Below are 17,030 nucleotides of genomic sequence, written 5' to 3'. Positions count from 1 at the left end.
CACTGCAGCTGGGCCCTTAGCCAATTTCATGCCCTCTGCAGTCAGCAGTTGCCATCCTATAGGGAGATTGCTGCAGCCCACCTCCCTGCCTGCTGGGGGGATAAATCTAGGTTACAAGCAGTAGTGCTGCAAGACAGCTACAGGGCTATATAAATCTTGAGATTTGGAGCTTTAAACGGTATACTTGAAAAGCAACATCCTCAGTGACAATAATGACTTATGGGGATGTTAGCATTCAGAGCAGTACATAGAAGTTTTCTACTGGGAAAAAAAATAGCTTTAGTCAGTTGTATTAAATATTGTTCTCTTCAGTAAGATCTTAAGAGGGTTTTGTGTTACCTGTCTGTATTGAAAAGCCTCAGGAGTAACTGAGGTTGCTTCATTTGAAATAGGACTTGAAACCTCAGACATACAGAAATGCTTATGATATTCCACGCAGAGGACTTTTAGACCAGTTGACCAGAATGAGATCCAATCTACTGAAAACACGCAAGTTTATTGTTGGACAAGACGAAGGTAACTGAGCGGTGGGACACTATTCATTAGGAGAATTGAAAGCATGACTTAGAGGAAAGTCTATACTGCAGAATTATTTTGTAATGTGTTGATGTGTACAATGCTCATATTCACTCAAGCTCTACACTTCCATAGTTTCCTTCCCCTCAAGCTTAAGGCAGGTGTGTATTAAGCAGCATTCTGTACCACCGTTGCCATTATTTTGTGTGGTCATTCTTGCAAGCCTCAAAAATCTCAGGAGATAGATCCTGATTTATGCTCATTGTATAAGCACTGAATTGTAGAGCAAGCATTTTAGTAGCTTGCTCAGGCAGGTTTCACCCATTAGAAAGTGCCAGAACCTAGGTCTGTGGGATTGCCTAACCTGAACACTCAGGCATTGATTGCATCCAGCCTGCTGTGGAAAAAGTCGGTAGAGACTATCTGCTCTCCAGGAAAGTAATGAACTGATGAACTAGCTAATGTCCAGGAATATTGTGGCTGTTGACAATTTTTTTCAAGATTTATTATTTATTATTATGTATACAGAGCTCTGCCTGCATGTACATCTGCAGGCCAGAGGAGGGTATCAGATCACATTATAGATGGTTGTGAGCCACCATGTGGTTGCTGGGAATTGAACTCATGACCTCTGGAAGAACAGTCAGTACTCTTAACCGCCGAGCCATCCCTCCAGCCCCCACAATTTTTCTTTATTCTATTTTGTTGATTTTGAATGGGGTCACTGAGCCACAAAGATGAGCCAACCCCAAGCCAATTCTGTGATATTAAATACTGTGTGTGTGTGTGTGTGTGTGTGTGTGAGAGAGAGAGAGAGAGAGAGAGAGAGAGAGAGAGAGACTGAGAGAGAGAGAGAGAGAGACTGAGAGAGAGAGAGAGACTGAGAGAGAGAGAGAGAGAGACTGAGAGAGAGAGACTGAGAGACTGAGAGAGAGAGAGACTGAGAGAGAGAGAGAGAGAGACTGAGAGAGAGAGAGAGAGAGAGAGAGAGAGAGAGAGAGAGAGAGAGACTGAGAGAGAGAGAGACTGAGAGAGAGAGAGAATTTTTGTATTTAATCAAATCCTCAGAATCTTTAACCAAGATTCTCCGTATTATAAGAGAATACCATAAGTAGCTGGGCGCTGGAGGAGTCTAAAGATTTGACTGGCTACAGAGTGAGATCCTTTTCCAGAAAACACAGAGAGGGAATGTAGAGGTGGCACAGTGGTTAAGAGCGCTGGCTACTCTTACGAGAGCTCCAGGTTCAGTTCCCAGTACCTGCATGGCAGCTGTCCATGGACAGTTGTACCGTCCTTGACTTCAGTTCCAGGGGATCTGGCACCTTCTTCTGGGCTTTGCAGATGCATGTATGCAGTGCAGTGCATACCTGCAGACGAAGCATGCACATAACATGAAAGTAAATCCTTTTTAGGGAACAAAGAACATGAGAACTCCATGGAGCCGAGGTGCTCCCAAATGCAGAAAGGACAGAGTTTTTTTTTTTTTTATTGAAGTGGTGGCGTGCGGGAAGTCAGCCCATTCTTAGATAGTGCTGGGAAATAAAGTAGTTGCTCAGATCCTTGGAAAGTGAGTCTGGAGGCAGTGTAGTGACTGGAGACCGCTGATTAGTATAAACAAAAAGGACACTCGGTCCTGGAATACTAGATTGGAGATTTCAGACTTCAGTGCCAAGCTCCATGTTGCTGAGCCAGCTATGTTAAGATGCTTTCGAAAGGACCATGCACTTCAGCTGCGAATATCAGTTTCTCTGCTGGTGATTTTACAGATTCACTTCATAGTGTCCCAGTTGCACAAATGGGTAACTATCAAGAATATCTAAAGATGCTGGCTTCTCCACTACGAGAGATCGATCCAGATCAGCCAAAAAGACTGCATACTTTTGGCAATCCATTTAAGCAAGACAAGAAGGTAGTGTACCTGTTTCTGTATCTGTGATATTCTTGCTGTAACTCTTTCCATATTAACCAGATGTATACAAATTGGAGGTAGATGTGAAAGCAAAAGCTCTGTGTAGATAGGAAGTGAAGTCTCATAATGCAAGTTGTGTTAGCTGAAAAAGATAGTAGCAGTCATCTATTGAGTACATAGTAGGACTTGGTGTCTTAAATGATTATGTACTCAGGCGTGTTTTGAAAGAACACATCTACCCTATAATAAGAAGAAATTTAAGCTTAAAGTGGCTAGATGTCAAAACACTGTGATATGACTGACAAAGCCAGGAGTTGAACCTACATCTTTCTGGATCCACATCCTATATTCCTCATACTACCACACACTAATTCTTTTAATACAGAAAATAACTAAGTAGTTCCTCTGTTTCTATGATTCAGATGTATAGCGCTCTGTTGAGCCACTGATGTATGTCCATTGAGCTATGTATGGACTATTTGAAGTTGCTTTATTTGAATTATTCTGAAGTTATAAATATGAGGGGGGGTGTCTGTTGTGTACCATTGACTTGATCATTTAATGATGAAAAGAAATGGGATTATAGCTACCCTTCTGTAGGCAAACATGTATACAAATCATGGATATGTCCTCTATCTCTCTGTCATAAGACTGAAGTAAAAAATATTCCAGCTCCTGCCAATCCTTAGTTAATTGAAGATTTTGAATCTTTTTGTTGTGCCTTGATTTCCTTCTGTAACAGTGAGGATAATAATTACAGCAAACCATCAGAGCTCTATGGAATATTGAGTTATATACCTACACTATGTAGAATATTATTGAGCATGTTGTAAATGCTGGGTAAAAATGCCGTGTCTCTTTTTGCATGCTTAATGGAGAAAATTCTTTAGAAAGATAATTTTGTCATGATTTTTCCCAGTAATAACGGATATATTCTTGGGCTGTTTGTGATGACCGCAGTTTTTTCCCTAACATAAGGAAGGTCTTGCTGGTTCTCAGTTTTATCTATTCCCAAGAGTAAACAGACCCCTGACTTTCTGACGAGTGCCAAGGTAGACACTTGACACTTTGAGTCCGTATTTGAGGTTGTGTCTGAGGGAAATCATGTTTTCACATATGCCTGCCTGCCTTTCACCACCTACATGCACTGCTCCAAACAGGAATGGTCAGTATTGCTTAATGGTGACTTGAAAGCCCTACAAAAGGCTAGTGCAAGACGGGTTTTATACTACTTCAAAAAGATTGACCATGACATTGGGCGTGGTGGCACACACCTGTAATCTCAGCACTCGGGAGGCAGAGGCAGGCAGATCTCTATGAGTTCGAGGCCAGCCTGTTCTACAGAGTGAGTCCAGAGCAGTCAATGCTACACAGAGAAACTTTGTCTTGAAAAACAAACAAACAAAAAAGTCGACTGTGGCTGCTGGAAAGATGGCTCAACAGTTAAGAGCATGTGGAGAAGACCCGGATTTGATTCCCAGCATCATATTAGGTAGCTCAACAGTTTCAGGGGGATCCGACACCCTCTCCTGGGCACCCTAGGCACCTACACACATGTGGTGCATACAAGCATGCATATACACAGACAAGTTTCTTTCTTTCTTTCTTTCTTTCTTTCTTTCTTTCTTTCTTTCTTTCTTTCTTTCTTTCTTTCGAGACAGGGTTTCTCTATGTAACATCCCTGGCTGTCCTGGACTCCGTAGACCAGCCTGGTCACAAACTTACAGAGAGCCTCCTGCCTCTGCCTCTGAAGTACTGGGATTAAAGGTGTGTGCCACCACGCCGAGCCATATGTTTTTTTAAAATGATTTTTAGAAGATGACTATGGTTTTATCTCATTTTGGTTAGTTTGAGGCTCTCTGTTAACCTTAGGCAAAAATCCTGCATGTTAGTTTTCTCCTTGTTCCACTTAGACAGGATTAAAATTGGGTAGCATCTTCAGATAGCAGAGTTGCTATAGGCATTATAAATAAAGGCTATTAGATGATGCAGCGCATGGCTGAGAAGGTGTGTATTTGAAATGTGCTTGGATTCTTATTTTGTTTGTCTTTCCTTTTGACAGTGAAACTTCTGTTTTAAGTGAAATATGTTCATTGATTTATTTTTATTTTTTTTTAAGGGAATGATGATTGATGAAGCAGATGAGTTTGTAGTAGGACCACAAAACAAAGTGAAACGTCCTGGAGAACCTAACAGTCCTATGTCAACTAAGAGGAGGCGGAGTATGTCCCTGCTGTTGAGGAAAGCACAGACGCCACCTACTGGAACTAACCATGTGGGCGCAAAGGGACCACTCTCAGCCTCGTGGTTCCCATCTTGTCCAAACCTCATAAAGCCCACCCTTGCACATCCAGGTATAGAGTAGTGCTTATGATTTCCTTCCCGCTGCTAGACGACTAACATGTCAGCAATTGTATCTTCCTTTGTGACCCTTTCTTTTTTTTTTTAAAGATTTGTTTATTATTTATACAATGTTCTGCCTGCGTGTACACCTGCATGCCAGAAAGGGTACCAGATCTCATTGTATATGGTTGTGAGCCACCATGTGGTCGCTGGGAATTGAACTCAGGACCTTTGGAAGAGCAGTCAGTGCTCCTAACCCCTGAGCCATCTCTCCAGCCCCCCCTTTGTGACCCTTTCTGTGTTCGTTTCTGTTGATAAAAAAAACCATTAGTAAAGCATCTGTGGTTGTAGCACTATAGACCCTAGAGGGAGCAGAGACCCTGAATCACTGATCTTAGCCATGAGTGGAGAAAATTAAGCCACAATTACATAGTAGTTAACCTAATATTAACATCGTAATTAATGATTAATACATGCTTAGTAAGTACCATACAAAGACTAGTAGAAAAACAAGGAGTCCTGAGCATGTCTGCTGTGACCATTTGGACCAACTTCAAAAATTAGGAAGATAAACCAGGTTTCTAAGGTGGTGGTACAGCAGTGTTCTCCACGCTGTCACCTCCTATTCATGATTGAACTGGTACAATCTGGGGTCTGCAGCCTTGACCCCACTGAAACCATTCTCAAGATCACCAGTGTTTCCTGTACATTGCTGGCTGGCCCTTCTCAAGTTTTGGGCTCAGTTGTTCATGCCCTCCTCTATGGAAACTCTTGTGTTAGCAGACACATAGTTTTCTTTTGCCACCAGCAGTGACTCCCTTCCACCCTTTACTGTTTGCTCCCTTTCTTTCTCACATCTAGATACTATAGGCCCCCACGGTTCAATCCTGGGAGCTCATCTCGCTGTGCTCTCTTCCTAAGGTGGTCCCAGGTGGCCTTGTGGCTTTAAATTGAGTTTTTATTTGAACAACTTTCAATATTTATATCACCAGACTACAAGTCATTCGTCTTCTTCCAGTCCTGTATTTAACCTCCATTTTGGAGCCTAATAGATAATAATGTTTTACATGTTACAGCTAAATACCTAGCTGTGCCTCTCTCTATAACAGCTCTGCTGACATCCTTCTGCATGGCAGTTAATGAAATTATCCCTCACTGCACTGGGAAAGCTGTAGCACCTTTAAGGATTGGTAGAGTTGAAGAACCTTAGATTATAATGTAGTATAACTAATGCTATAGTATTGTTGCCAAGTGATCAACTTAAAGTCACTGAATCAGGCTCAGGAAGAATTGAGTATCATCTGCTCTCAATGCCAGTTACATGCTGGCTCCTCGACCTGACTATTTATCTAGTGGTTCAGGTGACAAACCTCAAAACCATGTTGTTGTTGTTTTAAACTCTCTTCCTTCCACTAACAAGATGAGGTAATTTGACATTCAATGCAACCCCTGTATCTTACTGTTGTCTCCATTCCGCCACTCCATGCTTCCATGAATTTTCACCAAGCTACTATTTTTAGATGGTCCCCATGCTTCCCACTCTTGTTTAATTCCCATCTTGCCTCTCACTTGAACCCAGAGTGAAGATGTCAGCAGATAAAGCACACCACCCATAGAGAAAACACACTCTCCATATTCCTAAGCACTCAGGATACAGCTTGGCACCTAACCCTGGGTCACACAGCTCCTTGTGGCCTGATGCCAGGCCTCTCCTATCTCAAATTCCAGTGATAGCCTCCTCATCCTTCACTCCGATGCCCCTGGTTTACCCCACCCCCATATCTCCTGCCCTCACTACATCTTGGCATCCTCCCAGAGGTCCTGAGGCTTCCCTTGATGCTCCCTCTTTCGTCCCCTACTTATGTCTTTCCTCAAATGAAAGCAGATGGGAGTGTACTATTGCTCACTATGCAGTTCCTCTCTGGTGGCCTCAGGCCACTATAAGTTCTGTAATAAGGGCAGGGTCAGTTCCTTTGTTTCTTGTTCGCTGCTGATTCCCAGCTCCTACCCTGGTGCCTGGTACAGCAGAAGATAAGTAAATGGCACAGAGGTGTTGGCCTGAGAACAGAAAAGTAATCACTCTGACACAAGAGGGGAAATGAGCAGAATCAGCTGCAGATAGGCATTTGTTTAGCAGGTGGGGACAGCATCTGTTCAGTCCCAGTGGGCATCTAAATTTTCTCAGGGTATTTGCTGTAAGCAGGAGGCAGAAGATTGTATGCATACGTTGTATGGATTCAAACTCAGTTTATATGTGACTTTGAAGCATACAGGGTAACATTAAGCCCTGAGCACCAGGGACCTATGAGGGCTTAAGAGCATCCTGGTTTCAATATGCATTCATAGTGGGAAGAGGGAAGAAGGCCTAGTGTGACATTCCTAAGCTCATTTTGAACAGTCTCAGAACTCCATCTGTTCTATCCTCCTCATTGATGAAAGCAACCATTTCCCTGAAAGTGAAGAACATAGAGATGTACTTTTAGGATTGATGTGATATACCCGCTTCACAGCTCAACTTCCTATTTGCTTTCCAGATGCCACTGTCATTCATGATTCCCATGAAGAGAAGATGGAAAATGGGCAAAGCCCAGTCGATGGCTTCTTATTAAAATCTGCTCCGGCAGAGTTTATGAATGTGGCAGGAGACGGCCTTTTATCCAACCAGTTGGATTCTCTGTCTGATGACTTTACTGGTCTCAGGAAAGATGGACTCCTTCATAAACCTGGTAATAATATACTTACAGGAGGAGCCAAAGCCTGCAGTCTTTCTGTAGACGACCGAAAAATTGCAGTGGAATCTGCTTTGGAAATGGTGCCAAATTCAATGCAAATCACTCCTGCAATGGCACAAGGCATCAATGCTGACATAAAGCATCAATTAATGAAGGAAGTTCGAAAGTTTGGACGAAGTAAGTAGGGACGTAATGTCTATAAATAATGCACTGGGAGATCCTGCTTGTTGTACGCATTCAGAAGAGATTTTTGTTGTTGCTTTTGAGACTGTCTCTCAGACAGCTTGAGTTGGCCTCAAACTCACTACTACGTGGTCCAGGCTGGTGATAATAATACCTGGTCTTCCTGTCTCCACCTTCATAGTGCTGGGATTACAGGTATGTGCTACCACAGCCTATTAAGGTGGTGGATGCCAAGGATTGGGCCCAGGGTCTCCTGCTTTTTAGGCAGGCACTCTACCAACTGAGCTACCTCCTTAGCCCCAGACTAGAGCCTTGACATGCATATTTTGGTTAATCTTAATCTTTCACATAACTTAAAGGCGATTCTTCTGCCCTTGACTTACAGGAGTTTCATTTTGCTGTTGTAACAAGCGATCAGACAATCCATAGCTTCAGACAGCACAAACTGATTACTTTATAGCTCTGTAATTCAGACTTTGGCATATATTTTCACTGGACTAAAATAAATTCAAGCAAGTAGGCTGGTGTTGCTTCTCAGGGATAAAGGCAGGATCCTTTTCCCAGCCTTTCCTGGCTTCTGAAGCCCATGGTCCCTTCCTGCATCAAATCAGCAGCGCAGCACTTGTTGCTGCCCTTTCACATCCACTTCTCTTACTAACATCTTTTCTTTCTGACCTTTAGGATTCTGTTTTTTCACTAATTCTTTGAGAACTGTCTACAATATATTTTGATCCTATTCACCCCCAGCTCCTTCCCACTAATTGAATCCCTCATTGACTCCTGGGTTTGAAGCCATCCACTGGAGCACAGTCAATCTACCAGGAGCCACACCCTCAAAGAAAACTCATACTCCCTTGTTGTTTTTAACAAAATCTCAAACATTTGTTTTACTGACTCAGGAGCCAGATGTTGGGGTAAAAGCCTGCTAACTGAGAGAAGCAGAGAAAGGACCCAGTTGACCTTCCTACTTAGCTGACATCTCAAAAAAATCCTTCAAACTTAATCTCCCTCTCTTCTGCTTTCTGAGTGTCTCTCTATCTGTCCTTTTGACTCCCTCTTCCTATCATTTTTTCTTAATAATCCTTTGTTCACTTCCTGCCAGTTGGTTGCTTGCACCACCTCTTGACCTATGATTGAGTTTATTTAATCCTGTTTACAATATTCAAGCAGAAAGCTCTTGGATTAAAAGGTGTGTGCTAAGGCTAAACCAAAGCACAACTAGAAACAGGTTTGTCCAGTAAATAACACAATCTTGGGGGTCACAGTGTGATCAAATATCATGCAACACTCTCTCTTCCAGAAACCATCAACTGTTCCATACTGCATATTAAAGGGGTGCTTGTGGTTACACTGAACCCTGTGCATAGCCCTGGAAAACTCAGTATCCGGAGCCTAATTCTATCATCACTTAATGCATATGTGGTAATACATTCGCAGGCCTCATGGATTTGAGCAGTTTAGGGAAACCAGTATTCAGCTGATCTCATTTGAGTACTGTTTATAAAATTCCCTTCATATATGTATGTAGACATTTTGATTTTAGTGTTTAACATACCAGCTATGCTTATGGCTTTCGACCTAGCCATGACGAATGATTTCTCAGGATGTGTAATGATTAAACTTTATTTCTCACTCATATTTTTATAACACTGATTTTTTTGTAACATCATCAGAATATGAAAGGATTTTCATTTTGCTTGAAGAAGTGCAAGGACCTCTGGAGATGAAGAAACAGTTTGTTGAGTTTACCATCAAGGAAGCTGCAAGGTGGGTATTAAAAAACACAAAACTTCTAAAGGTTTTCTAATTGCTTTTGGTTCTATTGTTCTGTTTTGTTTTTACTTAATAGTAGGATCCAATGAAAGATGAAGGGGGTGGGCTCTGTTTTGCTCTGTGAATGCACTTGTTCTCATTTCTAGTTAAAGCTGTTTCCTGCAGTGTTGTGATGGCTATTCCAGGGTCCTAGCTAATGTCTCTGTATGCCTTGGATTAGCCCTCCAACTTGCTAAGCCTTTCCATGAGGGTGACTTACACCACCTTTAGCTTGCAGGCTGCACGACACCCTGCACTCCATAGAGTCGTCTCTGGTTTGTATGCCTAGTAATCCTTGTTTTTATTTTCAGGTTTAAAAGAAGAGTCTTAATTCAGTACCTTGAGAAGGTACTAGAAAGAATAGATTCCCATCACCTTCTTAACAGTGTGAATCACATCAACAGCAGATCATTATGTTAATGCCGAGCCAAGTGAGGACAGAGAGCACCTTTTCTGTGCTGTCGGATGCAATGGGACTTTGCTGGAGCCCTCTAGAATGTTTGAGTGAAGGGAATAACCTAACCCAGGCTACAAGAAAGCACTTGACTCAAGCTTTTAGCACTTATCTGGAAGTAAACTCTTGGCTTTTGCCTTAAGAATTATGATTGAAATTTTTTTCATTTGTTGTTTATTTTTCCAATTAGTAAAAGTGATGGTAAGTCACAGAGCACTGCTGCTCCTATTCTATCTAACTGAGATCACGCAGTTGAGTGTTGCTGGTCCCAACATTGTCAGAGTGAGTAGGGGCCACCTGCGAGAAGCGCACTACCTACTGTCCTCACTGTGTCCTATAGAGAATGCAAGTGCTAATCATGTGCTCAACACATTTCTCCACAATCCCTAGCTGTGCCTTTGAAACCATGCAATATTCAGGATCGTTGGAATCAAAGAGTAAGAAGCTGCTATTTAGGTAACTTATTTCTCTCTGGGAAGGGGCAGGGAGAGTCACCCAACAGTCTACCTCCAGTGCTCTTCCATTTTGTCTAGAAACATTGCAAAGTGCACCTGAGGCTGCACCAACCTCTGACATTTCTTCTTGCATGTGACAACAGAAAGTCTTCAGGTGGACTTGTCCATTTTGTGCTTTGGAAGCACTAAGAGAAAAAATAATATGTATATTTTCTTTGATGTTTATATAAAAGTTTATATGGAGCAGTATTGTTGTTTTTATTTGTAAAATTGTAAGTGATAAAAGAGATTTTCACCTTGCATATATGGAATAAAATCCTTTTATTGATTTTCAAAAGTACATTTTCATGTGTCTGTCTCTTGTGGTGCATTTCTTTCAGAAAAAGAATTACACACTAGCAAACAAATTAACATGTTAACATGAGAGCACACAATATGGCTTAGCAAGTTAAAGACCCTTACCACCAAACCTGATGACTTAATTTTGATCCCTTGGGTCCACACAGTAAAAGGCGGGAACCAACTCCCAAACTTTGTCCTCTACCTTCTCCATGCACACTGTGGTACAAGCACGTGTGTGTATATACATAAATGAAGAAATGATTGTTTCACGTTAACAAGGGAGTTGAACTTAGAAGCACAGCTCACAGGACACTCCCAGATACAAGTAAGTGAGGAGAGAAAACTACCAAAATCAAGTTTATTGGAACTCTGAAATATAGCCAAAGGGTATTTCTCTTTTTTTTTTTTTGCCCCCTTTTGAAAATTTCATACAATGTATTTTGAACATAATCAGCCCTGCCAAGTCCTCCCATTACTACCCTCTCCACCCACCATCTCTTCCCATGAAATATTGAGTTTTCATTTTTTTCTTCTTTCCCCAACTGGTCATGGGGGTGTGGCCTGCCCTGGTATGTGGTCAACCTTCCAGGGGTCACATCATTATACGAAACTGGCTTCCTCTGGCAGCAACTATCAAATGCCAGTAGCTCCTCAGCTAGCCATGGAATTTCCTATCTTCCTTTCCCTGACTGTGCTGGGATTTTGTCTTGTAGCCATGGAATTTCATATCTACCTTTCTCCCACTGTGCTGGGATTTTTGTCTTGTGCATGCTGTCATAATTGCTGTTAACTCATATATGTATTGACCTTGTTATGGATGAAAACAGTTTCTTCGGTGTTACCTTGAGCTCCCAGTCTTTCTGCCCCACTTTCTTCAAAGATCCCTGAGTACTGTGGGGAGGGGTACTATATGAATGTCCTGTTCAGGACTGAGCACCGCCATCTCTTCCTTTTTGCGTATTGACCCATCAAATATCTTTGTGTAAAGTGCTATCTTCTACTGCAATGAGTTTCTCTGATGAGAGGTGAGAGATGTACTGATCTATGTTAGCAATGTCATTAGGGGTCATTTTTATACTGTGTCCATTTGCCAGAACCATAGGATTGAGTTTCTTCCCTAGAGCCTCTGACATATCTAGCTACAAGTTCTTGGCTACTTTAACAATTCCAGGTGTGGGTTCCTTCTCATGGCCTTAGAGCCAATCAGAAATTGATCAATTACTTTCATAACATGCCGTTATTGCACCACTGGGTCAGACCAGTTGTTGTAGTTGGCAGGGTTCACATCTAAGTGAGACTGAGGATTACTTTTCTCCCCCAGCAACATGCAAAGCATCTTCTAGCACCATGAGTGCTAGCCAATAGGGATGAAGTTTCCAGGTGAGTACCAGCTTGATTTCTCCATGTTCTGTAACTTTAGCAATAAGATCTTACCATCAAGTTCTGGAGGTAGCCAAGAGTGTTGACAATAGTCTATAATGCCTGCAAGTCTATGTCACCCCGTTGAAAAACAACTCAAAAAGAGGTAGCTGTTGTTTAGCAGTTTCCTTCCACATTGAAAAATTCTATCATGCAGGGAAGCTCTTAAGTTAAACAACTCAAAATAGTTTCAGGAAGTCCCTGAAATGTACCAGATTCACTAGGCCTTGCCCTGTTAGAGTAAAGAAGACTTTTGAGAGTTCCTCTAGAGAAGACAGCCTGCAAAGAAGACCCTGAGACTAGACCAGCAGCGTCGAGAACAAACAGAAACCAGTGAAGCTGCCTGGAAGAGGTTTAGACCAGCTGAGGCACTCACCTGGCAATGACACTCTCCAACCAGCTGAACTGCCCACAGGCTGTGCAGTATGCTCGAGGTTCCTAGCTTTTCTGAGCTGTCAACCCATGCTGGGGTGGACTTTGATGATGCAGCTGTCTTTGAGTCATTTCTGCTTCTTTAAGTAACTACTCACCCATATTCCTGAAAGCAATACCAATAAAACTCATTGGATCACCAAGTTGGACTTTGATGGTATCTGTACTTGGGTCTTCATGGACTTCCTATCTGAGGTAAATAGATCTGTGCACAGCGTCTCCCCAGGAAAAGTCTTGTCAAACAACAGCAACCTATTTCTGATATTGGAGTTTTTATTTGCTAATGTAGGGTGTTTAGTTGGAGTATTGCCCCTGGTTTATAGTAACCAAAATGAAAGTAAAATAATGTGAAAAGCCATGAAATCATAATAGGAGAGCTTTGTGGTGTTTCAGCCTACACTTGTCTAACCCCTTTCAAGGTATAGCGATGGTTTTGAAGCTGGCATTTTAACTGGATTTAATACATTGGTTGTTTTAAGTATCAAAGAGCTAAAAGATAACATGGATAAATGGCTAAATAAATTCAAGAAGATTATGTATAAACAAAGATAATATGACTAGTTAACCATAATGAGAGGAAATGAATAGAAAGTAGGGACCTGAAAAGTATAAAATCTTACATGGAAAAATCCCTAGAAAACTTCAACAGCAGATTTTAGAAGACAGAAATACCTGTGAACTTGAAGATAGTTTGATTGAAATTATCCAATCTGAAGAGACAAAAGAAACTGGAATTAAGAAAAATGAAAAAGAGCAGAGGATATAACTGTTAAGAGACCTGGATTCCAAGTCTTAGAACTAAAAACAAGCAAAAAAAAAATTAGTAGATTTTGAGAGGCTCACTTTATCCTAGGGGCTACCATCAAGCATGATAATGTATATTATATGTTTTGGTTACTTTTCTATTGCTGTGACAATAGGAGGCAGAGGAGAGAGCTAACTGGGAGTGGTGTGGGCTTTTGAAATCTGAAGGCCCACCCACAGGGACACACCTCCTCCAAGATGGCCACACCTCTTAATCCTTCCCAAACAGTTCCACCAACTGGAGACCAATTATTCAACTATATAAGGCTATGAGGACATTCTCATTCAAACCACCCCAGTGTACATAAGAGGATCCTTGGAAGAAGGGGTGAGAAAGCAGTGTGACAATTATGTAAAGAAAAATATTCAAAGACCCAGTAGTCCCAAACTCTCATATTTAGTATTAGATGTGTATCTGAATAGCCGTCCAACTCAAAAAATGTATGAAGCAGATAAACAGAGAGCCACTGACATATTTTTCAAGACAAAGACGATTCTGAAAGCAGCCAGAGTATTTGTTAAATACAAGAGACCCAGCCAAGTTTAATATTTGGTTTCTTATCAGAAGCATGAAAAGATAAAAAATCTACATCATAATATTAAAGATGCTAAAAGAGAGTTGTGGGTGTAGCTCGGGTCTTTCTAGTCTGTACAATACCCTGGGTGCTATTCCCAGCACTGCACAAAAAAGGAGAGGGATAGACTCAAACAACAGAAGACAAGTGTTGTCAATCATGAATGGTATCTCCAGCAAAACAAACCATCACTAATGAATGAGATTCTCAGATAAACAAAATCATAAGGGAGTTCATCAATATTTGGGTTCTACTGCTTGAAATACTAGTGTCCTGGGGCTGCAGATATAGCTCAGCGGGTAAGAGCAATGGATGCTCTTCCAGAGGTCCTGAGTTCAATGCCAGCACCCACATGGCAGCTCACAACTTTCTGTAAGTCCTGTTCCAGGGCATCTGACATCTTCACACTGACATACCTGCAACCAAAACACCAGTGCATGTGAAATAAGAATAAATAAATTATTTTTAAAAGAAATACCAGTGTCCTGCTGGCTGAAAGCAACACACATACACAAGACAGTGACTAATAGAAAGAAATAAAAAACTACCCAAAGCCACTGAATTTTAAAATGGATGAATAGTACTATTGAATATATGTCAATGTTTGTTGAACATCAGGAAGATGGATTTTTGAAAATGATGTAACTGCATAGTGTGTGCAGCCACAGACAGATTGAAAACCAAAAGGCAAAAACAGTTACTCGACGCAGACGATCATCAATAATGAGGTTGATGACAATGTAAAACAAAATATATATGAAGCCAGAAATTGTAACATGAAAAAATAAAGACCTCCTATGTTGATAAGTAGGTCATTTCACCAAGATATAAAAATTATAAACACATTCTGACTAAAAATGAGCAAGCTTGGAAGCAGGCAGAGTCGATGGCCAAACTCTGCCAAGACAGGGTAAGCAAGTCCCCAATAGTTCCTGCCTCACAAATATGTCTGTTGTATATATTGGGCCAGAAGGCTGAAGATGATGCTCCAATGTTATAGAGAGTTTTGGGTAACTGCTCAGGTAGCAAACTGTCTCTGATATTTTCTCATTTGGGAAGCTACTAATTTGCACTTCCTGTATACTCAGGTAATCAAGTTTACTCCTTCTCAGGTCTCTGATGAGGTTGAAGAGCAGATAGTTTAGTTTTACAATGAAGCTTAGTTGTTTAGGGGTTAAGATATTTTTAGGTCCAGATAGATGTTTTAAGTTGATAATGACAAGTTGTGACGGAGATTGATTTACATTCAGAATTTTAGACGCACCAAGATAGGAAAGATGCTTTCTTCAAGGCTGCCAAATAAAAATAGCCAAATAATAGGAATGTAACATTTATAGAATTCCTGATTGTTTCATGGTTCTTCTTGATGTGGGTAGTCTATTGTATATATGTGTAATAATATAAATGTATATGTAAAAAATAAAAAATGTTTAATTTAAAAAAAAGAAAAGAAAAATAGCCATAAAAAAAGAACCACTGAGAAACTGTTTGCCCCTGAACCAAGTGTGAAAAAGCACTCTCCACATGGTGCTGGTGTTTGCTAATCTTTAGTGGTATTACCCATTTTGAAAAGTGTGTTCCAGTTTTAATATTACTTTAACCTTTGTTTAATGCCACATTAATAGTTGTATGTAGTTCCTGGAATTAGGGCTCGAATCTGAAATATAACAGTGGATAATATCCAGGAAGTGAAACTAAATAAGTGGCTCATCTTACAAAACCTGTAGCCAGAACTACTACCAGAAAGAACTGTAAATATACTTTTATAAAAACCCTGAAATGTCCTTTTTAATATGTATGTGTGCGTGTGTGTGCAAGACATTCTGGGCTAATTGGGAGAACTCAGATCTGGCTCAGACACTGATAACCAAGTCTGGATCCTATCCTAGCGCTTTACCTTATCAGCCTGCCAGGCTCCTCGTCCCTAAAATGTCAGGAATGACTTGTCCCTAAAAACCCCTCTTGGTTCTACAGTTCTGTGATTATCAGTTCTATCAACCGAGGCTCTCTGTAGTTTTTTTTTAATAGAAATATGATTTAATCTGGGAACATCTGCTATAGTTTGTAACATATTTTGCAAAGTCCTTGACCTTCGTTTTACCATAGGAATCAGATGTTCCATCAAATTCTACTCCTGTTTTCCTGAAGGGCCATCAAGTACACTTGTGCCATAGTAGCGTCAATCTGATTGAAAAATGTGCTAGATTTGTCAATGTTACCTTTAAGCGACTTCTTAATCAAGGCTGTAAATACCACTAATAGTATAATTCAGAACCATTTTACCATTAGAAGTTATATAAGTAGCCCTTTTGCATTTTTATTTTTATACTTATTGCCAAATAAAAATATTTTTGATAAAAAATAAAAATAAAATTATAAACACATGCACTAAATGAGAAAAAGTAATTGAAGCAAAAAAAAATTGGAGAGAATGGAGAAATATAGAACTCCACAGAAGATGAGTAAGGAAACAGAGGACTTGGGCAATGCTAAACAACAACAACAACAACAAAACAATTATATCCAACATGTCTATAGAACGTCACCCATTAAGTTTGTCATATTTTGTGCATCCATCAGGATGATATCTGATTTTGCTCACCAGCTCCAAATTCACCCTTTTGTCCTGCTCAGTGAAAAAGATCCCATCTCCTTTAAAGAGCGTTCTTGTGGCAACTGCCACTGATGTCAGTCTACAGAGGCCTCCTGGACACTATAAAGCGTTCTGGTTCTCTGGGCTAGTAGCAAGCAGTTTTCCTGTTCACCAGGCTTGTGTATAGTAGGTTCTGCTCGCTCCACCACAGCTTCTCCATGACCCAGCTTGGAAAGGGCATGGAGCCCAGCAGCAATAGTTGTCCGTTTATGTCTTTTCCGGTCTTCTCAGCCACGAATAAATCAGAGTTCTTATGGCAAAACCAGTACCCCATTCACTTCATTCAGTTCCAGACACACTGCGCTGGGGTGGTATTTCCCAGTGGCCGGTGTTCAGAGGACGGCTTTCTACAAAGCTCCCAGTAACTGCACAATCCCTACGCCACTTCCACAACATCAGGA

The 17,030-nt window shown here is 41.0% G+C and overlaps 1 protein-coding gene across 3 annotated transcripts in view; it reads left to right on the top strand.

The window, feature by feature from the left end:
* Positions 1-10,746, top strand: part of SAGE1 (sarcoma antigen 1) — a 57,933-nt gene extending 47,187 nt beyond the window's left edge. For all 3 annotated transcript variants that reach the window (XM_084790085.1, XM_084790084.1, XM_084790083.1), the window contains 6 exons: positions 393-516; positions 2,283-2,425; positions 4,545-4,779; positions 7,303-7,677; positions 9,357-9,450; positions 9,807-10,746. In XM_084790085.1, the coding sequence (XP_084646211.1) occupies positions 393-516; positions 2,283-2,425; positions 4,545-4,779; positions 7,303-7,677; positions 9,357-9,450; positions 9,807-9,915 (1,080 nt within the window). In that variant the 3' untranslated portion in view covers positions 9,916-10,746. The remainder of the gene's footprint in view (positions 1-392; positions 517-2,282; positions 2,426-4,544; positions 4,780-7,302; positions 7,678-9,356; positions 9,451-9,806) is intronic.
* The last annotated feature ends 6,284 nt before the right edge of the window (positions 10,747-17,030 follow it).

This window comes from Acomys minous (genome assembly GCF_964271855.1).
Source record: "Acomys minous genome assembly, chromosome: 7".
NCBI lineage: Eukaryota > Metazoa > Chordata > Mammalia > Rodentia > Muridae > Acomys > Acomys minous.
This window is presented reverse-complemented; position numbering and strand designations above follow the sequence as displayed.